Source organism: Oncorhynchus keta, chromosome 29, assembly GCF_023373465.1.
Source record: "Oncorhynchus keta strain PuntledgeMale-10-30-2019 chromosome 29, Oket_V2, whole genome shotgun sequence".
Taxonomy (NCBI): Eukaryota; Metazoa; Chordata; class Actinopteri; order Salmoniformes; family Salmonidae; genus Oncorhynchus; species Oncorhynchus keta.
Window position 1 is genome coordinate 47,056,857 of NC_068449.1, and position 27,084 is coordinate 47,083,940.

The window sequence follows — 27,084 nt, forward strand, 5'->3', positions numbered from 1 at the left end:
GCGACGGCTCCTGATCCAGGGTTCTGATCTGGGGCCAGGGTTTGTGACCATCTGCCTCAAGGGTCTGGTCTCTTCTGCCAGTAACACCAATTATCAGCAGGTCCTCATGGACTGCAGACTGTAAAACACATTGTACAGAAGATAATGTAAAGGTTTACGTAAGAAACGCTTTGCTGTACAAACAGAAACATGACATTATAAAATGTTAGCCACAGTCAAGTTCATCTCTAACATTGTGATTCAAGTACCAAAAAATATGGAGCCATTGGAGATTATTATAAACAAATAATAAAAATGTCCATATGTGTTGTTTCATGTAGTATAATGTTTTGGTTCAACTTAAGAGAAGGGAAACTCAGTCCCTGCAATGATACAAAAATAACCAAGTCAATCAGCACAGAGTCAATTTTGTATTTAATTTGAACAAAATGGTCATACACTCACAATGTGAAACAGTACTTTTATTGCACAAAACGATATGTGACGAGAAGAAGAACTTTTCTCAATATGGTAACTGGAATACTTTGGGAAAGGTTCAACCTAACATTACACACATCTTCACTACTTCCTGTCAAGTAAACATGAATTAAGGCACTATAATTTCCTCATTATAAAACACCAGATCAAACAACATGATAATGTTGTCACTCTTCATCAGTGAAGCATTTTTACAGACACCATCACACCAACCATCACCATATCATCTACTCTGCCTCATCATACTCATTCTTTCCTCAGTTCACCTCATCCAGTTCCAAACTACATATAAAAACAACATAATTAACTTCATGACATGTCACTATACTCGGGCCGTGTGCATTTTCTGCTGGTGTATCCTGAGGTAGCTCCTTTCTGAGAACCTCTTCCCGCAGTGCATACAGGCAAATGGCCTCTCTCCTGTGTGGACCTTCAGGTGCATCTTCAGCTGGTGCTGGCGGGAGAACCTCTTCTCGCACTGGGTACAGCTGTAGGGTTTCTCCCCTGTATGGACTCTCTGGTGCCTATTCAGGCTGGACGATTGAGAAAAACTGGCCCGGCACAGAAGGCAGCCGAATGGTTTCTCCCCTGTGTGCATCCTCTGGTGGATCTCCACCTGTTTGGGGAAACTGAAGGCTTTCCCACAGAACGAACACAGGAAACGCTTTTCTTTGGCGCTGCCACCTTTACTCATTCCATCTCTACTACTGTCATTTGTCAATGGGCTTGTGTAGCCATTTAGTGTTGAGGCACTGGCATTGTCTGAGGTCTGGTTTAACATTAGGAGAGTGTGAGGAGGATGAAGGCCAGGGAGTGTCTGTGTCGTCACAGGGTCCATGTTCCAGTTGATAGATCCTATAGAAGGCAGGCTGAAGGAAGCATCTGTTAGGGGGTTAACCTGAGGCGCCATCAGTCTCTCTGAATCACAACTATAGGAGCAGGAAGGAGCATCGCTAGCCGAGTCTGTGTCTGTTCTCATACGGACACCTCCCTGTCCCTGCAGACCAAATCTACGCCTCATCCTGGTTTTGTCCATTCTGTTGTCATGAAGACTAAGTTCGGTTGTGGTTTTGTGTTCGACTGTCTGTTTCTGGTTGCGGTTAACAGTGTTGTTCCCCAGCCCAGAGTTGAGGACGCTGTCCCATCCACTGACCTCCACTATCTCGGCTCTGGTCCTGGCCTGCTCAGTGATGTTGTCCCCTGGGCCCTTGGTTGCAGCAGTCTGGGTCTGGGAATCCAAGATGGCCGCCCAGTCTCCTCTGTTATCCTCCAACCAATCACCTTCAGGAAAAGGTTACAAAATAGACTTTACAAACATGGCAGAGAACTACATATGGAGTTTTTTTGAGTCAATTAAATCATCAAGTTTATACATTGTTTGTTGTAATCGCACACTGAGTACACAAAACATTAAGGACACCTGCTCTTTTCATGACAGATTGGCCAGGAGAATCCAGGTGAAAGCTATGATTCCTTATTGATGTCACCTCTTAAATCCACTTCAATCATTGTAACTGAAGGGGAGGAGACAGGTTAAATAAGGATTTTTAAACCTTGAGACATGACTTGTGTGCCATTCAGAGGGTGAATGGACAAGACGAAAAAGGAGGTATGGTAGTAGGTGCTAGGCGCACCGGTTTGTGTCAAGAACTGCAACGCTACTGTTTTTTTCCAACTCTCAACAGTTTCCCGTCTATATCAACAAAGGTCCACCACCCAAAGGACATCCAGCCAACTTAACACAAGTATGGGAAGCATTGGAGTCAACATGTGCCAGCATCCCTGTGGAACGATTTCAACACCTTGTGGAGTCCATACCCTGACGAATTGAGGCAGTTCTGAGGGCAAAAGTGTGTGGGGGGGTGCAACTCAATATTAGGAAGGTGTTCCTAATGTTTGGTATACTCAGTTTTATTGATTTAATTTTATGCAGATGCATCACTATTCCTATTGAAGTATATGTATTATGTTCTGTATATGTATGTCTCTCTTACCTTGCTCCCCCAGCTTTAGTCCACTCAGCAGATCAATGCTCTCTGGTCCGTCTTCTATCGTCTCCTCTTTGACCAGCAGCAGGTCAGGCTTCCCATCCTCCATGTCTACTGACTGTAAGAGATACAGAGTGAGAGGATGTTGGATCAAGAAATCTGATATGAGCACCTTGCTATGGAGCATCTTCTGATTGGGCAATGAGGGATTGCTATGAGTACCATGCAAACATGTTAGGTGATTTGAAATTATGCAAACATGTTAGGTGATTTGCTTACTTGACACTCTTTAACCTGTTAAGTCGATCCTCTACTTTTTCGAACATTCTGTTAAAAATCGTGCAACATTTCAGCGCCCTACTACTCAGGCCAGGAATATAGTATATGCATATGATTAGTATGTGTGTATAGAAAACACTCAGACGTTAATAAAACTGGTTAACTCACGGCTGTGACTATAACAGAACGTGCGTTTCATCGAAAAGTGCAGGAAAATCTGATCACTGAAAATGGAAATAAATATCCTTGCGCTACTTCCAGGAATTGTTCAAAGTGAACCGAATTAAATGAGGCCGAGGTTGCAGTGCCTACAGCTTCCACACGATGTCTAGAGTCTTGTCATTTGATTCGGCTTTGATTCTTGGTCAAACCGAATCAAGGGAACCGATTCCCTCCGGTCTCCGACCGGATGTTTTGGTCGAGCTCTCTCCAGACATTTTTTCGAGACGGACACCTATAGAATTTACATCGCCTCCTGATGATTTTTATCGCTTATTAATGTGTACTAATACCTAAAGTTGCATTACAAAAGTATTTCGAAGTGTTTTGTGAAAGTTTATCGTCGACTTTTTGAATTTTAAAAAATGACGTTACGTTATGAAACGCTATTTTTTTCCGTTTATCACACAGTCTTCATAGATCGATATCTAGGCTATATATGGACCGATTTAATCGAAAAAAATACCCAATAGTGATTATGGGACATCTAGGAGTGCCAACAAAGAAGATGGTCAAAGGTAATGAATGTTTTATATTTTATTGTGCGGTTTGTGTAGCGCCGAATATGCCAATCATTTTGTTTACGTCCCCTGCGGGTCTTTTGGGGTGTTACATGCTATCAGATAATAGCTTCTCATGCTTTCGCCGAAAAGCATTTTAAAAATCTGACTTGTTGCCTGGATTCACAACGAGTGTAGCTTTAATTAAATACCCTGCATGTGTATTTTAATGAACGTTTGAGTTTTAACTAATACTATTAGCATTTAGCGTAGTGCATTTGCATTTCCAGAGCTCTAGATGGGACGCCTGCGTGCCAGGTAGGAGCAAGAGGTTAAAAGGATAGTTCAGGATTTTGGGAATGAAGCCCTTATCTACTCCCCCAGAGTCAGATTAACTGCTGTATACCATTATTATGTCTCTGCATCCAGTATGCAGGCAGTTAGAGGTAATTTGGAGAGCCCATGCTAGCTAGCTTAGCGCAAAGAATCAAAGTCTTCGGGTACACCTAGTATGCTAGCTGTACCCAAATACTTCCAGTGTTTACGTTGAGCTAGTTAGCACTTGCTTGCAAAGTTACCTCGAACTTCCTACATACAGAGATGTAAAATGGTTTCCAAAACATCATCCGTCTCTGGGGAAGTAGATAAAGAGCTTAATTGCCAAAATTTCAAACAAAATCTTTAATGGTTTAATAATTCAAAGTCATGGTGCAAGACTTAAAGGTCCAATGCAGCCATTTTTATCTCAATATAAAATAATTTCTGGGTAACAATTAAGTACCTTACTGCGATTGATTGAAATGAAATCGCTTCTCAGCAAAGAGCAATTTTTCAAGCAAGAATTTAGCTAGGACTGTCTGGGCGTGGTCTGATTGGGGAGGGGAAAATGAAAACTAGCTGTTATTGGTAGAGAGGTTTGGAACGCTATTTCTTATTGGTCTACTAAAGGAATACTTTGGTATTTGGGAATTTCCTACTTAACCAGAGGAAGATGAACTCATGGATACCATTTATATGTCTCTGCGTGCAATTTGAAGGAAGTTGAAGGTAGCATATCGTTAGCTTAGAGCAATTGCTGGAAATCTATGGGTATCTACTAGCCAGCTCCTCTCAAATGCAGGGATATAGACCTTCTGACTTCTCCAAAGCTGGGTGGTTGGTAATTTATAGTCTTACATAGTAATCAATATTTATACATTTGTTCAAATTACTGATAATCATAAGCAATGAGATTCTATCAACTTCCTGATTTTTACGGACTACTTTGGGTTCTGCCAGCACTTTCTTCCTATGAGACTTGGTGTCGTTTTGAAAACAAAACTCCCGGGAGGCAGCCAGCTGTCGTGTACTCTCGGAGCTAACTTGCTTATTGGCAAGTCATCATAACATTAGATAAATCATGTCGGACTTGGAGGTAGAAGAAGAAGACCATTTTTATTCAGAGACATCTTTATTCGAGCCAGAATTTACTGAGGAAGAACATGTGCAGTTGGATGCTGAGCATGCATGGAGGGAGGGTAGACCAGGGGTTCCCAAATTGTTTCACTCGGGGGCCCACATTCCAGCATTGGGGAACATACCGCATATGCATCACGTCTATTTCTATGGGCACAAGCACTGTTCATGACAAACTGCTCACACCCCTCTTGTTGGTGGAGAGAATTGTATAGAATTGCAACAGAATTTATTTTAAAACTGCAACATTTTCTTTGCTCCCCATGACAAAATGTGTAGAATTGCAGGAAATAAGCTTTAAACCTGCAAAATTATCTCCACATCTCAATTTATTTTCTTTGCATGTGACATGAATTCATCCATGAAAAATAAATAAACAAGAATGTTGCATACATCTTCAAAAACAAGAAACAAATAAATAGGTAATTGATCATATGAATAATGATACATTTGCCGTCACGGAGGAAGAAATGCCAGCAGTTCAGTTTCTTGTCGTTTACATGATTTGTATGAATTATATTTTATTGATTGGTATAATGATTTGGTATCAATACATGTTTGGTATTAATTACATAGTATAAATGACATACATTTCCCCCTGTTTTTGTTCACTCTAAAACAGTAGCTTCAAAGCCCAGCATCATCTGATTTACATCTCCAACATTTGCTGACTGTTGTCATTTTTCACTTGTTCATTTTACACGGAGTTCAGTAAGTTCTGTTGATTATATTATGCTAAACTATGTGTTTTAGAATGTCTTTACATTCTAAAACAGTGTTGACACCTTTTTTATTACATTTTTAAAATGTATAATCTTCAATCTATTTTCCCTTAAGGGAAGGTGTAGTCCCCTAAATTTTTCAAACAGGTGTCTGGCAGAGTGCCATGAGCTGATCACAAAAGCGCCCGTGAGAGGTAGCTGCGTTCCATTGCATTTCTAAAGACAAAGGAATTCTCCGGTTGGAACATTATTGAAGATTTATGTTAAAAACATCCTAAAGATTGATTCTATACATCGCTTGACAAGTTTCCACAAACTGTAATATAACTTTTTTGACATTTCGTCTGAACAAGTGATCGCGCATTATGCATTTGGATTACTGGGCTAAACGTGCGAACAAACAGGAGGTAATTGGACATAAATTATGGACTTTATCAAACAAAACAAACATTTATTGTGGAACTGGGATGCCTGGGAGTGCATTCCGATCAAGATCATCAAAGGTAAGTGAATATTTATAACGCTATTTCTGACTTTTCTGACACGTCTCCTTTGGAAATGGCTGGATGTTTTTCTGTGACTAGCGCTGACCTAACATAATCGCAAGGTGTGCTTTCGCCGTAAAGCCATTTTGAAATCTGACACAGTGGTTGCATTAAGGAGAAGTTTATCTATATTTCCATGTATAACACTTGTATCTTTTATCAATGTTTATTATGAGTATTTCTGTAATTTGATGTGGCTCTCTTCACTTTCACCGGATGTTTGTTTGAGACAATGCATTTCTGATCATAACACAATTTCAAATGAGGTTTTTGGACATAAAGATTAACTTTTTCGAACAAAACACACATCTATTGTGTAACATGAAGTCCTGTGAGTGCCATCTGATGAAGATCATCAAAGGTTAGTGATGAATTTAATCGCTATTTCTGATTTTTGTGAGCCCTCTCCTTGGCTGGAAAATGGCTGTATGGTTTTCCGTGACTAGGTGTTGACCTAACATAATCGTTTGATGTGCTTTCGCCATAAAGCCCATTTGAAATCGGAAAACTGTGGCTGGATTTACTAGAAGTTCATCTTTAAAATGGTGTAAAATACTTGTATGTTTGAGGAATTTTAATTATGGGATTTCTGTTGTTTTGAATTTGGCACCGTGCAATTTCACTGGCTGTTGGCGAGGTGGGACCCACATATCCCAGAGAAGTTAATTCCAAGATAGCTAAACCCTTGTCTTAAACTCAGGGCAGTGAGAGAAAAAACTAATTAAAGCAATTGAACATGTTTAATTCAATCAAACTTCATCGGAAAGTGAATATTTAAACCAAAGAACATATTTTGGTGATCTCAGTATAAAATATGCTAACATGATTGCCACTAAAACGGTTGCCTAGCAACAAACATCTTAAGAGGATTCCTAAGAAGATATTTGAGAAACTCGTCAGAACATCCTGATTTCTTAAGATATTGTTGAGGAATTGCACCTACTATCTTATGAACTTTAATTATTTTTTCTTAATAAGATAGTTCTTAAGTTTTTGGTAAGTGTTTTGTGAATCTGGGCCCAGGTCCCCACCAGTCTATATATTATTATTCATTATGATCTAAAAGGCACAACTGATCTTAGATCAGGACTCCTACTCTAAGAGGTTGTGTGGATAGGGGCCCTTACCTAATAGCATTCAGACAGTAATTCACAGTGGACTCACCTCAGTGTGACTGTGTGTGGTCATATGCTGCTCAGCTGGTTCCTCTGTGGGTTCAGGAGGTGGTGTAGTCTGGTTGTCCTCCATGACCATGGTCCCCTCAGGGTTCCCCAGACCCTCCTCATACCCCTCCTCCTTCACCAGCAGCACCTCTGGACTCTCCTCCTCCTGGAAGAGACAGGTGATACAGATTACACAGACATACACTCCCTCAGGTACATACACAAAGATAATAAACACACTTTCAACATGGTGTTTACCCATCCCAACGTTGTTTGAGTCCTATACTGTAGAATGACTTCATTGTTTTTAAACCCATCTTCTTGAACTGCACTGTTGGTTAAAAACTTCTTATGGCTGAAATCCCGCTACCGGGATCGATATGACAACAGCCAGTGAAAGTGCAGGGCGCCAAATTCAAACGACAGAAATCTCACATTTAAAATTCCTCAAACATCCAAGTATTTTACACCATTTTAAAGGTAAACTTGTTGTTAATACCACCACAGTGTCCGATTTCAAAAGTGCTTTACAGCGAAAGCACACCAAACGATTATGTTAGGTCACCACCTCGTCACAGAAAAACACAGCCATTTTTCCAGCCAAAGAGTCAGCCAAGGAGTCACAAAAAGCAGAAATAGAGAGAAAAATTCATCACTAACCTTTGATGATCTTCATCAGATGACACTCATAGGACTTCATGTTACACAATACATGTATGTTTTGTTCGATAAAGTTCATATTTATGTCCAAAAATCTCAGTTTACATTGGCACATTATGTTCAGTAGTTCCAAAACATCCGGTGATTTTGCAGAGAGCCACATCAATTTACAGAAAAACTAATAATAAACATTGATAAAAGATACAACTGTTATGCATAGAATTATAGATACACTTCTCCTAAATGCAACCGCTGTGTCAGATTCCAAAATGGTTTTACGGCGAAAGCACACCATGCAATAATCTGAGTTCATCGCTCAGAAAACAAAACAAGCCAAACAGACACCCGCCATGTTGTGGAGTCAACAGAAGTCAGAAATAGCATTATAAATATTCACTTACCTTTGATGATCTACATCAGAATGCACTCCCAGGAATCCCAGGTCCACAATAAATGTTTGTTTTGTTCGATAAAGTCCATAATGTATGTCCAAATACCTCCTTTTGTTAGCGCGCTTAGTAAACAAATCCAAACTCACGAGGCGTGGGCAAGTCCAGGCGAAAGTTCAGATGAAAAGTTATATTACAGTTCGTAGAAACATGTCAAACGATGTATAAAATCAATCTTTAGGATGTTTTTAACACAAATCTTCAATAATGTTCCAACAATTCCTTTGTCTTTAGAATTGCAATGGAATGTAGGTCGCTCTCACGTGAGCGCACATGATCAGCTCCTTACTCAATCAGCTCTCATTCTCCCCCACTTCACAGTAGAAGCCTCAAACAAGGTTCTAAAGACTGTTTACATCTAGTGGAAGTCTTAGGAAGTGCAATATGACCCCATAGACACTGTATATTTGATAGGTAATGACTTGAAAAACTGCAAACCTCAGATTTCCCACTTCCTGGTTGGATGATTTTTTTCTCAGGTTTTAGTCTGCCATATGAGTTATGTTATACTCACAGACATCATTCAAACAGTTTTAGAAACTTCAGAATGTTTTCTATCCAAATCTAGTAATTATATGCATATTCTAGATTTTGGGCCTGAGTAGTGGGCAGTTTACTCTGGGCACCTTTTTATCCAAGCTACTTAATACTGCCCTCAGCCATAAACTTTGTTTATGTATTAAGGGCTTGTAAGTAAGCATTTCACAGTAAAGTCTACAACTGTTGTATTTGGCACATGTTACAAATAAAGTTAGATTAAATTTGAAATATGTTGAGGGTAAATATGATAAGCTATGATTAGTCAAAAGGCATCAGACAAACCTGACAACTCTTTTTATGTGTATAGGTGTTTGTTAGGTATTGGTTGTCCCTAATTAACTCAGCCACACTAATAATTGGCTATATACTAAACATTAATGAAAACAAAAATGTGCTTTTTGGTTTTATTTCAAGATTAGGGTTAGGCATGAGGTATATCAGTGTAGTTAAGTTTAGTTTTAATCTAATTTTAAGAAGATACATTTTTGAAATAGGCAGGGTTTAGTCATAATGATAACTTTGTTAACTAGTGACTAACTTGGCTATGAAGCGCTGTAGTGTGTATGCACAATAGGGTGAGAAGATGTGATGAAGGGAGTCTCAATGAAAGTCTTAGAATGAAATGTCCCATTTTGTGTTTATTAAACATAAACAAGTTTTAAATACACCATATGAAAACCACACATACACACAACAAAAATATGCATGAACTAGATGAATTGCATTCAATTTCTCATTACAAGTGTCTTAAGAAAAACATTAAGTAGTTGAATAGAAGTAATGAAACAGGCATTTGTGAACATTATATAGGCTACACAGTACAAACACAACATCTAACAGACTTTTTAGGCTGAAATATGCCATATATAACACAATATTCAACACTGAAATCTATTACTCTTGTTATCTTTATGCTGATAAATGAAAATTAATGTCTTTAATGAAGAGTTTGATCTAAACGTCAGAAGCTATCGAGTGGAAGGGTTACTTTCTATGCTATTGAGTGGAATGGTTTTTCTGCTGGTGTATCCTGAGGTAGCTCCTCTCTGAGAACCTCTTCCTGCAGTGCGTACAGGCGAATGGCCTCTCTTCCGTGTGAACCTTCAGGTGCATCTTCAGCTGGTGCTGGCGGGAAAACCTCTTCTCACAGTGGGGGCAACTGAATGGTTTCTCCCCTGTGTGGACCCTCTGGTGCCTCTTCAGGTCACCAGCCTGAGCGAAGCGCATTTGACACTGGGTACAGCTGAAGGGTTTCACCCCTGTGTGGACCCTCTGGTGCCTCTTCAGGTTGCCAGCCTCGGCAAAGCACATATGACACTGGGTACAGCTGAAGGGTTTCTCTCCTGTGTGGACCCTCTGGTGGATCTCCACCTTCTGGGGGCAGCTGAAACCTTTGTTACAGAACATGCAGAGAAATCGTTTCTCTTTATTATTGCCAGATGTGGCCCCCCCTCCCTGAGCCAGGGCTATAACCCTGTCATTTGAGTTCAATGCCTGATCGAAAAGAACGCTGCCATGTGAATCGGAAAGTGCCTTCGACGTGAATACGGCATCGTGATCCCTGAACGAGTGTAAAGGAGAGTGGGTCGCGACATTTAGATTGGTATCTAAGCTTCCCCTGTAATCAAAGAAATCTCTGTTCTGTGAGTGTCCATCTTCTAAGTGACTATCTGCATTCCATGTGGGAGGAGCGTCACCCTCCACTTTCACAGTCACCTCATCTACCACTATAACCTCCCCTTTCTTTTCTAGGCACCCTTCAGAGTATACACTACTATTGTCCCGGTTCAAGTCCCCTCTAGACAGATCAGTCTGTGTCTCTAAACCCAAGAGCATGTTGCCAGGGTCCATCTCTGTAGCGTAAGAACAAGATGGATCACCGCCAGTGTCTAATGTGTCACCATCTCCACGGGAATTAACTGTCCCCTGGCTCTGGTGAAATACCAGAAAGTATTCTGAGCCGGGAACAGGTGGACAGCCCAGTCTCTCTGGGTCTGATCTGTGGTCAGATCCTGGTTGTAAGGGCCTTTGTGTTACAGTTAAAGTCTCGGTGTCTGACTCTGACTTGAGTACGGCGTTCAGCGTTCCACTGACCTCCGTGATTCTGCGTCGGGTCCTGGCCTTTGGCGCAGCGGCGAGTTCCTCACTGGCTACAGAGGGCGACACTCCAACTGTTGCTCCAGTCTGGTGCCGTGGGTCCTTCTCTCGTTCAGTCCTCTCCAGCTTGACCCCAGGACCTGCTGCATTTTCATCTGCAGACTGACAAGAAAAGGAGTGGTTATTCATGTTGTTGGGATGTGAGCAAATGAATAGCTGAGGGAAGCATTTCTGAAATATACTGGCCACATTTGATGTACTGTAATTTTTATGTAATACTATGACACTTACCTCTATCACAATAACATGCTGGGTTGAGGTTCCACTCCCCTCATCAACGGTGATTGGTTGGTCATCTCTCCATGTATTGTGTCCCGCTGGTTTCACAGAACTCCTGTAGCCTCCGGTGAGATGTGCTTCACCTGAGAGGGATTGGGGGAAAAGGGATGGTTAGCTACTGTTAATGCTGAATGCTATATTATACACTATTGACATTTTTGACACTGTCTACAATTGGCAAGGATGTGAGGTAACACTTCTTGATTTACTATGTATTGATAATTGTATTAAGTTCCATGCCTCATATTGTTTTCAATTAGTAAATAATAGGAAAAGCCAGTAAATCAAGAATCTGGATAGAATATGATAGTGTCTTTCTGCAAGTTTGCTAAGTAACCTGGGGAATTATTGCATACAATTCCAAAACTGACCAAGACTAAATTCTGGTTAACCATATGTGGTTAGCACATCTAACGTCACACATGCGCAGATGTGATCGGGACGACAGGCCCCGCAGCCTCGGCCTTCTGCAAAATGTACCTCTTGCCATTCCTTTGTATCGGTCGAGAATCTTGACACTACTGGGACGACTGGCGAGTGCGCGCTCTCGCGTTGTTCTCTCTGCGCGCTCCCGTGTCACCTTCATTTCAAGTAGCTGTAGTTTCCTCCGCAATGCCCTGCTTTCATTCTGGCTTTGAGTTATTTCCAAACGAAACACTGCATAGTCGTCGTCTACAAGTTTACAGATGTCTGCCACGGCTGCATTCGCTAGCACCTCCATGATGGAGGCTATTTGAGTGTGAAAAACCATAGGCCTACTGTTAGCCATTGTTGTTAGCAGCTAGCTAACGTTCCCTTAATAACATCTATCAACCAAGTCCTGTCTCCAACGCGAATTAAACACTGCCCGAGGTAAGTATGTGATGCTGTGCAGTTATAAGTAATATTTTAAGTTCCAAGGTGATAAATGTCTAACAATAAAAACGCTGCCGCGGATATTGTTCTTGGTTACTGTTGACTTCCGTTTACACTTCTTCAGTGGTTTTTAAATGGCGGTTGGCAACCAACTTTAGTGATCTATTACCGCAACCAAATGAACTGGAGTGTGGACCAGAGACAGAGAAGGTCTAAAGTCTCGTTCACATCTGTAGTGTCTTAACACTTAGTACTTATTTATATAATAAGAAAGACTCTGAATACAAGCAATTGAACTGGAGCTTCACATTTACTCAAACGAATTAGTACCAGAATAACATAGAACAACACTGCGCATGACCAAGGGTCCATCCTTAAAGGGGACATCAGTAACTCTTATACAATCAGAGTTACTTTTACCAAACCACAACTGAAACATTTCCCAGAACTTGTAGTTATTTTGCATCTTTTAATTTGAACAGTTTGTTTTTGTTTGTTTGTTTAGAAGTTTAGGCTGTCTAGTGGACGGTGCCTTCGTTCTGGGTAGCATCTCGGATTGTCTGGAGGCTCTTGAACATCCTCAGTGTGTGCTTGTTCCATTATATCTTCTGCTATAGCAGCACCTTCATCAACACGTTCTCTTCTTTCAGCCTGGGGTCTCTTTACTGCCCCACCGTCCTCTACAGTTCCCTGTGTGTCACTCTTAGGGTCTCTCTGTGCCTGTTCTCTCTCGATTGTTGTGCTGTCTTCCATGGAATGCATTTGGTTAATGTGACGCCGCCACATTATGTCTGGGCTCACTTGAACCTGGTAAGTTCTGGGACCCGTTTGTGTGTGTACGGTCCCTCTTGTACATTTCCCTCCTCTTCTGTAGTCTCGCACCATCACTTCCTGTCCTGTTTGGAGATGGCGCTCCCGGCCACCAGAGAGAATCTTGGCTTGTTTGTTCAGCACTTCATTACGCCTGGCTTCATGATGTCCAGCTGTGTGTGTAGAGGCCTCCCGAACATCAGTGGGGCTGGGCTTTCATTTGTCGTGGCACGTGGGGTGTTTCGGTAGGAGGCCAGGAACTTGGCCAGTTTTGTTTGCAAAGTCCCTTCGTCTCGTTTTGCTGCATGGAGTCCTTGCTTTAGGGTTTGCACAAAGCGTTCTGCCAGCCCATTGGTGGCAGGGTGGTACGGAGCTGAGGTTGAGTATTTGATTCCATTTACTGACATGAATCTTGTAAACTCGTCACTTACAAACGCTTGTGCGTTGTCACTTACCAGCTGCAGTAGCAAACCGAAGCGTGCAAATGTTGTCCTGAGACACTCTATCGTCTGAGCTGAGGTGGAGGAGTCAGTGCAAAACACCTCTGACCATTTGGAATGGGCATCAACTAGAACCAGAAACATGTGCTTTTCAAAAGGACCAGCGTAGTCCACATGAATTCTCTGCCATGGCTCTGTGGGCCATTCCCATGGGTTGACTGGGACTGGAGCAGGCATGTGAAGGGTTTCCAAACATCCTATCTGTTGATCCAGACCTGGCCACCAGAAGTGGCTCCTTGCGAGCAGCTTCATTTTGACAATTCCAACATGACCTTCATGTAGTTGCAGCAAAACTAGATGTTGGCATTTCTGAGGTATCATGACTCTCATTCCCCACATCAAGCATCCTTAATACGTTGTAATTTGGTTTCTCCGCTGGAAATACGGAGTCAGCTCCTTTCTGCCAGTAGCTGGCCATCCTGACATGGTGTAGGTGTACACTTTTGACAAGGTCACATCTTTCCTTGTCTCCTGTTTGATAACTGTGCTTGTGACTGGTAGGGCCTCGAGATGAGCGGTATGGAACATGTCCACTGCATCCACCCTCCTTTGTCTTTCTCTTGTACACGGCAGTCTGGATAATCCATCTGCATTTGTGTGGAGGGATGATGGCTTAAACTCAATGTCATACATATGACTGGCAAGGAACAGGGCATATCGCTGTAACCTGGCTGATGTCATTGCCGGAATGCCTTTCTTTGGACTGAAAATGGAAAGCAACGGCTGGTGATCTGAAACCAGTGTGAAACGCTTGCCATATAGGTATGGGTGGAATTTATTTATTTATTTATATATATATATATATTTAAAAAAAAAAAAATGTTTTACCCCTTTTTCTCCCCAATTTCGTGGTATCCAATTGTTGTAGTAGCTACTATCTTGTCTCATCGCTACAACTCCCGTACGGGCTCGGGAGAGACGAAGGTTGAAAGTCATGCGTCCTCCGATACACAACCCAACCAAGCCGCACTGCTTCTTAACACAGTGCGCATCCAACCCGGAAGCCAGCCGCACCAATGCGCCGGAGGAAACACCGTGCACCTGGCCACCTTGGCTAGCGCACGCTGGTGCGTGATGAGACAAGGACACCCCTACCGACCAAGCCCTCCCTAACCTCCCGGTCGCGGCCGGTTACGACAGAGCCTGGGCGCGAACCCAGGGACTCTGATGGCACAGCTGGCGCTGCAGTACAGCGCCCTTAACCACTGCGCCACCCGGGAGGCCCTTGGGTGGAATTTCTTGACGCCCCACACTAGTGCCAATGCTTCTTTGTCGATTTGTGAGTAGTTTTTCTCTGCATCATTCAATGTTTGTGACGCAAATGCAACTGGCCTCTCTCACCCATCTTTCAGTGTGTGTGAAAGGACGGCCCCTAAACCATAAGGGGACGCATCACAAGCTAACTTCACTGGCATTTCAGGGTCGTAATGCATCAGGACCTGTTCAGATGTTATGAGCCGTTTTGCCTCCAAAAATGCATTTTCACACTGCTCTGTCCACCGCCATATCCTATTCTTTTCCAGGAGCTGATTTAGAGGCTGGAGTACTGCTGAAAGGTTTGGGAGGAATCTTCTGTAGTAATTGATCAGTCCCGTGAAAGATCTCACTTCTGTGATATTTTGTGGTCGTGGTGCCTGTACCACTGCCTCAATTTTGTCCTGTGTTTTGTGCAATCCATTGCAGTCAATTTCATGTCCACAGAAGACAATCTTGTCTTTGAAGAACTCACACTTCTCTAAGTTTGCCTGTAGACCATACTCTTTCCGTCTTTTCAGGACCTCTTCCAGGTTAGCCAGGTGCTCTTTGTCGGTGTGTCCTGTTATGATCATGTCATCGAGGATACATTGGGTTCCTGGGATTCCTTGCAAAATCTGGTCAATAGTTCGTTGCCAAATGGCTGGGGCTGATGCAATGCCAAAAACCAGGTGGTTATACCTGTATAGACCTTTGTGTGTGTTTATTGTCAGGTACTGTTTGGAGCTCTCTTCAACCGGTAGCTGCAGGTAAGCCTGTTTCACATTGATTTTACTGAAGTGTTTCCCACCAGCTAGTGCTGCAAAGATGTCATCCAGATGTGGCAGGGGGTATTGGTCCACATGCAACATTGAATTCACAGTTACCTTGAAGTCCCCACACATTCAAACAGACCCATCTTTCTTCACAATAGGAACTATGGGTGTGGCCATTTGCTTCTGTCCACTTTCATCAGGATCCCTGTATCCTGCAAGCGATCGATTTCCGCTTCCACCTTTGGTCTCAGGGAGTATGGAACAGATCTGGCTTTGCAGAATGTCGGGTTGCGTCATCTCGCAGTACAAGTTTGGCTGTGAAGCCTTTTACTGTTCCCATCTGAACACTGCGTTGTAATTCTTCCGCAAGTGTTCCAGTGTTTGGTCTGTACCATTCTCTTTGGACTGGAACGTATGGAGCATTTTCAAGTCACACCAGTTCAGCTTTATTTTTGAAAGCCATTCCCTGCCAGATAATGGGGGGCCAGTTCCAGGCACCACATACTGCTGTGTTTGCCCCCCATACCGCACTCTGACCTGCAATGCCCCCATTGGGCTCAATCTCTCTCCTGAGTATGTCTTCAGCAACACATTTGTTCTTCAGCTTGATAGCCTTAAAGTGCTCATTGTAGACAGTAGTGGAAATTATAGACACTGCAGATCCTGTGTCCAGCTCCATTTTGAGGGGTTTGCCTTCGATATCTGGTGTCACCCATATCATGCTACTGCTGGGAGAAGTCACTGTATTTAACTACATTGTACCAATTAATTGTTCATCTGAATCACTGCCACTGTTCTCTGCTATTCACAGACCCTTTAATTTTTTCAGTTTTCCTGTTGTGACTGAATTTAGCTCTGCATGCTCTTTGAATGTGCCCCCTTCTACTGCATTTGTGACAAATTTCGTCTTTAAAACGGCGGAGGCTCCAGTCAGGGATCCAGTCTGCAGCCCAGACCCTTCTCTTTACAGTCTCAGTGCAGGGATGAAGCAGGGCCTGGGGCTGATAGAGATAGACCCTCCTGTTCCTATGATACAAACACCACAGTATCCATGATGAACAGAGCAGGTCACCCTGGGCTTCAGCCTTCACAGAGAGTGGTGGGAGACCCGCCTAGTGGGAGTCTATCAGGAAGTCTGTCTTCTCCTTCAGGGTCTCATCTAATGCCTTGTGACTGGGTTCATAGAAGGGCCTGGACCTAGATCTAGCCTTCCTCAATTACAGTACCTCATGGTTACCCCACCAATACAGACAGTGCCAGGATGGGCTTTCACCACAAGAGGTACAGTGCATTCGTAAAGTATTCAGATCCCTTCCCATTTTCAACATTTTATGTTGCATCCTTATTCTAAAATGGATACAATTTTAAAATTGCACTTATCAATCCACACACAATACCTCATAATGTCAAAGTGAAAACAGGGTTTTAGACATTTTTACACATTTATAAAAAAACACGTACCTTATTTACATAGGTATGTATCCATTTTTGTATAAGGCTATAATGTAACAAAATGTGGAAAAAGTTAAGGGGTCTGAATACTTTCTGAATGCAATGTACCTAGCCTATAACACAGCTCACAATCCCAACAACACCCAAACAAGAGGTCTAACGGTCAAGGAGGGAGCTCAAAGACTAATGCTGCGTTCGTAACCAATTTTGAGGTTGTGTTTTGGCACGCACCGCACAGGTGCAGTGAAATTATTTTGTTTTATAGGGTCAGCCATAGTAGTATGGCGCCCCCTGGATCAAATTAGGGTTAAGTGCCTTGCTCAAGGGCACATCGACAGATTTTTCACCTTGTCGTCTCTGGTATTCGAGCCGACCTTTCGATTACTGCCCAACGCTCAAATCGCAAGGCTACCCGCCGCTCTTACCAGTTGTGAAGTCGTTAATACGAGTTGGATACATTCACGTGCTTTGAACTCATGGATAAACACTCATTGGCTAATGGACAACAATCTGCATCAACCATAAACAAAAAGTACAGCTAGACAATTGACAAAAGACAGTTGAATATTTACCTTATTGAGGTGATGTAGATGGAATAAAGTCATTCTATTCTTTTCTACTCTATTCTTGCTAACGCACTGTTCTTTCTAAAGTAGTCTGCTCGTTAGAAAGAATAGAGTATAAAATAATAGAATGACTTTATTCCATCTACATCAGTTAAGTATTAAGTAAATATTTCAAAAGATACTGATCATAGGAGATTGGAAGTGTTTTGTAATAAGCAGTACTGTATTTCAAAGAACAGCGTGCATACATTTTTAATTTAACTACACTGTTTGAGTTTCAATCAATAAGATCTGTTCTCGACAGTGTAATTGTAAGTAGAGGTGCAACCATGAACAGTAATAATATGGAGTGGCTTGTATTCATGGATGCCAAGGGAAGCTAGGCTTCCTCCAAAAAATGACCAAGAAACAAGGAAAAATACATACAAAACTATTTATTTTGTCTCTGTGTTCCATACATTTCCTTCAATTCGCAAGAGGCTGAATGTATCTCACCAGGATAAAGCATCCAAGCATCCACATCCATCTGTATGTGTAGCCCATCTATGCTGTCTAGTCAAAAAGAGCATGACATTGTTGCCACCATAGCATTGAAGCAAGGGAAGGGCACCAACAAACAAACAAAGTCTCAAGGGAAGTCAGTGTCGATTTGGCTTCAGATCAATCACATCACATTACAAGCCAAACATCATTGACAGAACTTGAATTGTTGCATCCTTTCGGTAACTGGCCCAACACTAACCACTAGGCTACCTGCTGCCCCGAAATGTGGAGGCTTTGTGGTTTACGAGGAGTAGTGCCGTGTACTGGATGGGGGAAAGAAGAAAGCCTGTCGGTATTATTGATGTTTGACGAAGAGTATCTCCCTTCACATGTGAAGATGGGATATGTTATGTCTGCGGTGAGAGCTTCTGTATCCAAGCCGCTGTTTTGACGGAATTGCAAAAGGTATGGACATATATCAAGTGTGTGCCGAAGGAATGTTGAAGAATCTGAGGGTGGACGATGTTGTAATTGTGATGGCAACCATGTTCCCAATTCCCCGGAGTGCCCAGTTAGGGTAAAGGAGTATGAAGTGGCAAGGGTCAGGGCTATACAGCAGGTCATCTATACAGTGACACGTGAAGTAGTTGAATGAGAGAGCGGAGCTGAAGGCATGGCGGTGGATGCTCCGGAGACTGTGGAGACCGTGTGTTGTTCATCAGTTGAGGGAAACTGATATGCTGATTGTGAAGGTGGATTTTAGGGTGTTTAGCTCATATATGATTAATTGTGCTGCATAAACAAACATTCAAAGAAACTGGAGCTGAAATGTTTTGGAGTTTCCAGGACTTCACTGCCGATACATTGCAAAAAATACTGTCCTAAAATGCTCTTCCTTCTCAGGCCCCAGATCCCGAATTAAGGAGTAAATTGAGTTTTGTTCTTGTCCTTCTGTAGCTCAGTTGGTAGAGCATGGCGCTTGTAACGCCAGGGTAGTGGGTTCGATTCCCGGGACCACCCATACGTAGAATGTATGCACACATGACTGTAAGTCGCTTTGGATAAAAGCGTCTGCTAAATGGCATATATTATTATTATTATTGTTTATTTGATTGAGTTAATTACTTGGCCTGATATACATCCAAAACAGTAGGTGGCAGCATGGACATATAGCATTTGTTTTCGGACCACCATAATATCAAAGAAGACAGTAGGTGGCTGCAATACACCAATAGGTGTAGTCGGCCATAAAACTTTAAAGAAGAAGAACGGAAGTGAACAGTGACCAGAAACAAGCGTTTATATTGATGTTATTTAGACGTTTATTAACACCCTGGAACTAAAACGGTGACACTTTTAACTGCACAGAATCGCATAATTACCCCAGGCAGTTTTTAATTCGCGTTGATCACGGGGCTTTGTATAGATGCTAGCTGGCTGCTGGTTAGCTAAAAATGGCTAACGTTAACTGTATGGTTTTTCACACTCAAATAGCGTCCATCATGGAGGTGCTAGCGAATGCAGCCGTGGCAGAGATCTGTAAAGTCGTAGACGACGACTATGCAGTGTTTCGTTTGGAAATAACTCAAAGCAAGAAAGAAAGCAGAGGATTGCGGAGGAAACTACAACTACTGGAACTGAAGGTGGCACGGGAGCGCGCAGAGAGAATAATGCGAGAGCGCGTCCTCGCCAGTCGTCCCAGTAGTGTCAAGATCCTCGACCGATACAAAGGAATGACGAGAGGTACATTTAGCAGAAGGCGGAGCCTGCAGTGGCTGTCGCCATTCATATATGCCTAGCCCAACCGGCCTTTTACATTGTTTGTCATCTTACGTCCGACTTTAATGTATTCCGTTAGCAATAAACTTGGCCCCTATGGACCGGCTGGTACATAAAACATCCCCATTCAGGCTGCAAAGGCTTCAGTTTCTTCCTTAACTTGATTTAATGGCTCGTCAGTGGGGAAAACACGGACAAAATGTGCGTGCTGGTCATATAAAAAAATCCACCACCATTTTCGGACAACTTTTGGATGTTGCACACCAAGTGAGTCTGTCTACTCCTGGCAACATCAGGAAGTAGCATTAGCCACCCTAGAATGGTAATAATATATGTACACTGCTCAAAAAAATAAAGGGAACACTAAAATAACACATCCTACATCTGAATGAATTAAATATTCTTATTAAATACTTTTTTCTTTACATAGTTGAATGTGCTGACAACAAAATCACACAAATTATCAATGGAAATCAAATTTATCAACCCATGGAGGTCTGGATTTGGAGTCACACTCAAAATTAAAGCGGAAAACCACATTACAGGCTGATCCAACTTTGATGTAATGTCCTTAAAACAAGTCAAAATGAGGATCAGTAGTGTGTGTGGCCTCCACGTGCCTGTATGACCTCCCTACAACGCCTGGGCATGCTCCTGATGAGGTGGCGGATGGTCTCCTGAGGGATCTTCTCCCAGACCTGGACTAAAGCATCCGCCAACTCCTGGACAGTCTGTGGTGCAACGTGGCGTTGGTGGATGGAGCGAGACATGATGTCCCAGATGTGCTCAATTGGATTCAGGTCTGGGGAACGGGCGGGCCAGTCCATAGCATCAATGCCTTCCCCTTGCAGGAACTGCTGACACACTCCAGCCACATGAGGTCTAGCATTGTCTTGCATTAGGAGGAACCCAGGGCCAACCGCACCAGCATATGGTCTCACAAGGGGTCTGGGGATCTCATCTCGGTACCTAATGGCAGTCAGGCTACCTCTGGCGAGCACATGGAGGGCTGTGCGGCCTCCCCAAAGAAATGCCACCCCACACCATGACTGACCCACCGCCAAACCGGTCATGCTGGAGGATGTTGCAGGCAGCAGAACGTTCTCCACGGCGTCTCCAGACTCTGTCACGTCTGTCACATGTGCTCAGTGTGAACCTGCTTTCATCTGTGAAGAGCACAGGGCACCAGTGGCGAATTTGCCAATCTTGGTGTTCTCTGGCAAATGAAAAACGTCCTGCACGGTGTTGGGCTGTAAGCACAACCCCCACCTGTGGACGTCGGGCCCTCATTACCACCCTCATGGAGTCTGTTTCTGACCGTTTGAGCAGACACATGCACATTTGTGGCCTGCTGAAGGTCATTTTGCAGGGCTCTGGCAGTGCTCCTCCTGCTCCTCCTTGCACAAAGGCGGAGGTAGGGGTCCTGCTGCTGGGTTGTTGCCCTCCTACGGCCTCCTCCACGTCTCCTGATGTACTGGCCTGTCTCCTGGTAGAGCCTCCATGCTCTGGACACTACGCTGACAGACACAGCAAACCTTCTTGCCACAGCTCGCATTGATGTTCCATCCTGGATGAGCTGCACTACCTGAGCCGCTGGTGTGGGTTGTAGACTCCGTCTCATGCTACCACTAGAGTGAAAGCACCGCCAGCATTCAAAAGTGACCAAAACATCAGCCAGGAAGCATAGGAACTGAGAAGTGGTCGGTCTGTGGTTATCACCTGCAGAACCACTCCTTTATTGGGGGTGTCTTGCTAATTGCCTATAATTTCCACCTGTTGTCTATTCCATTTGCACAACAGCATGTGAAATTTATTGTCAATCAGTGTTGCTTCCTAAGTGGACAGTTTGATTTCACAGAAGTGTGATTGACTTGGAGTTACATTGTGTTGTTTAAGTGTTACCTTAATTTTTTTGAGCAGTGTGTATATATATATATATATATATATATATATATTTATTTATATTTATTATTCAGACAGTTCTGCCTCCCTAGGCGAGACAAATCTTCCCCTCCCCCAATAGGTTTGGCCTTGTTAGTAGGCTATATAATCAGTTCAATGTCAATAACCGCGTAATATTTTCAATCTGATTACATTGATAAAATCACCAATGCTCTGTACGTTCTGCCACCCTAGGTGAGACAAAAATAATTACATCTTAGACATCCGTATGCATGGCACTTTCAAACATTACTTTTCCACCCAGACAGAGGTTCTATTGATGCAGAAAACTGTAAGCTTCAACTGCTGGCTACTCGTCTATGGTATAACCCAACAACAGAAGTGCTTCCCTAAAAGCTGCCTAAGTTTAAACAAACATATTCTCTTTTCAGAAAGAGAAAAGCTCAATTAATAAGGACAGAATAGCAAAGTCACATTTTTAAATCTTCTCGAATATTATAGGCTGCAGTTTAGCTGGAATCAATATATCCACATATGCGTCGGTCAACTCTTTCGCTGGCATTTTTGAGCTTGTTTCTACCATAAGGCATCAGAGTTGAGCATTGTTATTGAACGCTTGATATAATCTGGATACGTTTTGTATTTTTTTTTTTTTTTAAAGGGCAAAGGGGATATGTGATAACCTCACTCAATTCGAGCCCTGGTTTTAGTCAAACACACCAAGCCCTTCCCAGACAGAGGTATTTAATCAGTGCATGCGACAGTATTGGGAGTATTTGGCTATACCGACAACTATGGATAGGATAATTGTGTCTGTCAAACAGGTAGGCTCACCACTTATTTTTGGGGAGATGAAGAAATAGGCTCCAATTATATGTCATTCTATGTTTATGCCCATAACATTTTTTGGAGGTCCCTCACCAGGCAGAAGAGAATTTGACTTTAAACCCTGCATCGGAGAGTTGCAATGTTGCAATCTACTACCTATAAACCCTGCATTGGAGAGTTGCAATGTTGCAATCTATTACCTATAGTAGGAAACTGAGTTTCTTATTAATTGTATTTTATTTTATGTTATTTTACCAGGTAAGTTGGCTGAGAACACATTCTCATTTGCAGCAACGACCTGGGGAATAGTTACAGGGGAGAGGAGGGGGATGAATGAGCCAATTGTAAACTGGGGATTATTAGGTGACCGTGATGGTTTGATGGCCAGATTGGGAATTTAGCCAGGTCATCAGGGTTAACACCCTTACAATAAGTGCCATGGGATCTTTAATGACCGCAGAAAGTCAGGACACCTGTTTAACATCCCAGCCGAAAGACGGCACCCTACACAGGGCAGTGTCCCCAATCACTGCTGTCGGGGATACTGGGATATTTTTTTAGACCAGAGGAAAGAGTGCCTCCTACTGGAGGCCCTCCAACACCACTTCCAGCAGCATCTGGTCTTCCATCCAAGGACTGACCAGGACCAACCCTGTGTGGTATGCAGGGTGGTAATGCTGCTGGCAAATAGTAATCCACCCGTTATAACACATGGCACCACACCATAATTGTTACAATTACAATAAAAAAAGTGTAACATATTTAACATATATTTTAATATTCCTGTAGAACTGTAAAACAGTAAGAGCATTTGAGCTTTGGAAACAAGTGCTTTCATAAATGCATGACAGGCCTTGTTTCACTGGAGCAGTGTAAAATAAGCTTTGTCAATGACCAAATCGAATTTTATTATTCAACCTCAGTTTCAGCATTTATTTATTTTGTCTCCGCTTAGAGTGGCCTCTTTCCTCTGCTGTGGTGCTTCATTGCAGTCTTCTATGTTGTCTCTCGGTAGCTGTCCATGGGCCCCAAATGATCTGAGTTTGCCTGGACACCAGCCTCCAGCTCCTTCCACCTCTAGAAACTATCTAGGTGGTCATGCGAGTTATCATGCGGGCTGAGGAGGTGTCACTGATTCTTCCAGTCCCTGATTCCATCCCTGACCAGCTCAGATTTGCACTCGTGTGAATAAAGTTTGCAGCAAAAACAGAAGGCTGCATTCATTCTGCTTGGAATAGACAAGCCATGGTCTCTCCACTCTCTCCCTGTTCGCCATCCTCCTATTGTAGTGGGCCACCGAAAACTTTCGTTGCCCTTCATTTCTTGGGAAATTCCCCTCCTCCTGATGTGGCCCAGCCTGCACTAACATATCCCGTAAAGATCCATTCATATATTTTGGCCACTCACTGGGATATTTTCTATTTATTTTATCAGCAGCACCACCACTCTCATCGGGGACGGGTAGCGACAAATCTGAATCCGGGTCCAAGATAGTAGGGTCTCCGCCGGCATTGTTTGGAGGTGTGGCTGGGCCTGGTGCGACCACCTATTCTTGTCCAGCCAGAGAGCAGTCATCATTGGTGGAAGTGCATGGCTCGGACTCCTCCGGTTTGCCGTCTTCGCTGCAAGAATCAGCAAACGGGGGCTCGTCGTTCTCAGCGAATGAATGGCCTGTCCTCATAGGCTTGTCATTCTTCACACCGGCTAATGGACATTGCTGCACGTTTATCAATTTAACCAGCTAATTTCTGTGGTTTAGAGATTGTGCCTCTCATCTCATTTTTTATTTGTTTTTAAATATTCGCTTCTTGATAGTTTTTGTCTCTTAGACATGGTGCAAATTGTTTCAAATCTCTATAGATTACTTTTAGCTAAAATTATATTCACTAGTAGTAGCTAGCTAACGTTAACAGGCTAGGTTAGGCTACTGCCTTAATCACGAATCGTCTTCGTCACACACAAACATAAAATACCGATGCCTTTGCAGCCTGAATAGAGGCTGCTTTATGTACGAGTCGGTCCACCCGGGACAGGAGTGTATTACAGGCTGGCATTGCTGAACGATTAGCGCTATGCATCATGTGGGTTGAACGCTATAACACAGAATAATACAATTAATAAAATACCCACAACGGTAGTTGACTGCCTTTACTGCTTATCACTTATTAACCATTTATTCACATTACTTGATGTCACGAACCGGCTCAAAGCCCGTAACAAAAGGGAGACAACGGAGATAAGGCATAACAAAATATATATTTATTAACTAAAGCAACTAAGTAAAATATACAATGGTGTGTGTAATCAGTAATCAGTAGTGTGAGTGTTTTGCATGCATGAATGTGATAATGCAGAGTGTTGAAAGGTGCCAAAGCAAACAAACAAAAGGCCACCAAGAACCACAACACAATCTACAAAGGTGTCTGCATGGAGAGAGTCTCTTCCATGAATGTGGAAGAGGTCTATTTATCCTGGGAGACACCTGGCCCAGGTGTTTCCCATGTAGCTGACGACCCTCCCAACGCCGCCCACCAGCATCCTAATAAGGAAACAAGAACAAAGAGAGAATACGGCAGACAGAGTGGGAGGGTCTTTACATGAATAACATGTTTTATTTGATGACTTTACTTCATTCCAAGTCATCATCTAACCTCTATAGAGCTGCTGTCTATGCTGTATGACAAAATCAATTAGAGTAGTTCTTCAAAGTAAATAAGTCATACTTTGACTGCTGAATAACAACTGTCAATCACTTAGATCATGTACTTTCATGATAGCGAAGCAACTGCTTTCTAGCCCTCTCGATTACGCGTTCTCGCTTCTCTCAAAAGGTTCTTCGTGGTCAATTCGTCACCTGAAGTGGCAGCATACTGCGATGCATTGTCTGCCGAAATCAAGGCTTTCATACCTCTTGCGCTTAGCGGAGCAGAGCTATTGTTCATACAGGACATACCGCCCCCACCTTCTGTCAACCAAACATGTCAATGCAGAGCTATATGGAGCCCTCCGCAATGCAATATGGAGCCCTCCGCAATGCAATATGGAGCCCTCCACAATGCAATATGGAGCCCTCCACAATGCAATATGGAGCTTGCTTTAGCCTTAGCATGCGTCCGAATCCGCCGCAAATACGTCAGAACTTCCAACATTTACAGATCAAGCATAAATTGTCTTTCAGTCTCCATGCCTGCTCCGCAGATGTTGGTCAATTAGTTATTTAGAAACCGAAAAACAACTGACATTTGGGTTAATCACTCGGCTGGGCTGACGGTGTCACCTACAGGTAATACACATCAGGAAGAATTATGCCCTCCAAGGGTCCAATTAAAATCCCATGGTAGTGTGAAATGCACTCAAAAGCAACATGTGAAATGTTTTCTTTCTTTCTGGCATTCTATGAGAACTCCCTGTGTTCTGCAACCAAATTACACCCTGCGCCCTCATGCGGCAATGTTTGCAAACACAGACAAGGGTCTATACTGTTGAGCAGACAGTAGCTAACCTACCAATCTCTTTTCCCCCAATCACTTTCTCAGGTGAAGGACATCTACCTGGAGGCCACAAGAGCTTTGTGAAGCCAGTGGGACACAATACATGGAGAGATGACCAACCAATGACTGTTGATGAGGGGAGTGGAACCTCAACACAGCACGTTATCGTAGAGGTTAGTGTAATAGTGCTGCACTAAAAATGTGTTACTTTGTAAATCAAATATGGCCCATTTATTTCAGTAAGGCTCCCCTCAGCTATTCACTTGTTTCCATGTACATCCTTATTTATCTGCCATAGGGGAGCTTGTGAGACTTCCCTACGACATTGTTATACGATTCAACTCATTTACCGGTAATAACCTCCACTCTTCTTGTGTCAGTCTGCAGATACAGAGGCTGTAGCTCCTGGGGTCAAACTGGAGAGGTCTAAAGGAGAGGAGTACCCACGGCACAGTGATGACATTGAGACTGGACTGGCTGGAGTGCCCCCTGAAGCCACGAAGGACCCCACAACCGCCTCAGGGCGGCCCAGAACCCAACACAGCATCACGGAGGTCAGTGGACTCCTGAACACCGTCCTCAAGACAGAGACAGATACCAACACTTTAACTGTAACACGCAGGCTGTTACACACAGGATCTGACCACAGATCCGACCCAGAGAGGCTGGCACCACTGGGCTGTCCTCCTGCTTCTAGCTCAGAGTGTTTACCGATATTTCGCCAGAGGACAGTTCATTCCCGTAGGGATGGTGACGCGTTAGACACCGGAGGTGATGATCTGTCTTGTTCTTATGCTACAGAGATGGACCCTGGCAACATATCCTTGGGTTTAGAAACACAGACTGATCTGTCTAGAGAGGATTGGAACCAGTACAGTAGTAGTTTATACTCTGAAGGGTGCCTAGATAAGAAAGGGGATGTTATAGTGGTAGATGAGGTGACTGTGAAAGTGGAGGGTGACGCTCCTCCCACATG

At 43.1% G+C, this 27,084-nt stretch overlaps 2 protein-coding genes across 3 annotated transcripts in view; one reads left to right on the plus strand and one right to left on the minus strand.

Annotated features, from left to right (window-relative positions):
* Window positions 1-443: 443 nt before the first annotated feature.
* The window catches only part of LOC118361908 (zinc finger protein 143-like), a 209,066-nt gene continuing 182,425 nt past the window's right edge, over window positions 444-27,084 (minus strand). Inside the window, exons 1-6 of the mRNA XM_035742112.2 lie at window positions 11,914-12,594; window positions 11,386-11,516; window positions 11,092-11,256; window positions 7,350-7,514; window positions 2,472-2,583; window positions 444-1,758 (exon numbers count right to left, since the gene is read on the minus strand). Of these exons, the coding sequence (XP_035598005.2) occupies window positions 800-1,758; window positions 2,472-2,583; window positions 7,350-7,514; window positions 11,092-11,256; window positions 11,386-11,516; window positions 11,914-12,202 (1,821 nt within the window). The 5' untranslated portion in view covers window positions 12,203-12,594 and the 3' untranslated portion in view covers window positions 444-799. Of the gene's footprint in view, window positions 1,759-2,471; window positions 2,584-7,349; window positions 7,515-11,091; window positions 11,257-11,385; window positions 11,517-11,913 lie in introns of the transcript that reaches the window.
* Window positions 19,322-27,084, plus strand: part of LOC118361903 (gastrula zinc finger protein 5-1-like) — a 388,384-nt gene continuing 380,621 nt past the window's right edge. Inside the window, exons 1-3 of one of the 2 annotated variants that reach the window (XM_052485287.1) lie at window positions 19,322-19,851; window positions 26,154-26,281; window positions 26,489-26,662. In XM_052485287.1, coding sequence (XP_052341247.1) covers window positions 19,563-19,851; window positions 26,154-26,281; window positions 26,489-26,662 — 591 coding nt within the window. In that variant the 5' untranslated portion in view covers window positions 19,322-19,562. The remainder of the gene's footprint in view (window positions 19,852-26,153; window positions 26,282-26,488; window positions 26,663-27,084) is intronic. The other variant, XM_052485285.1, reaches the window with a different exon arrangement.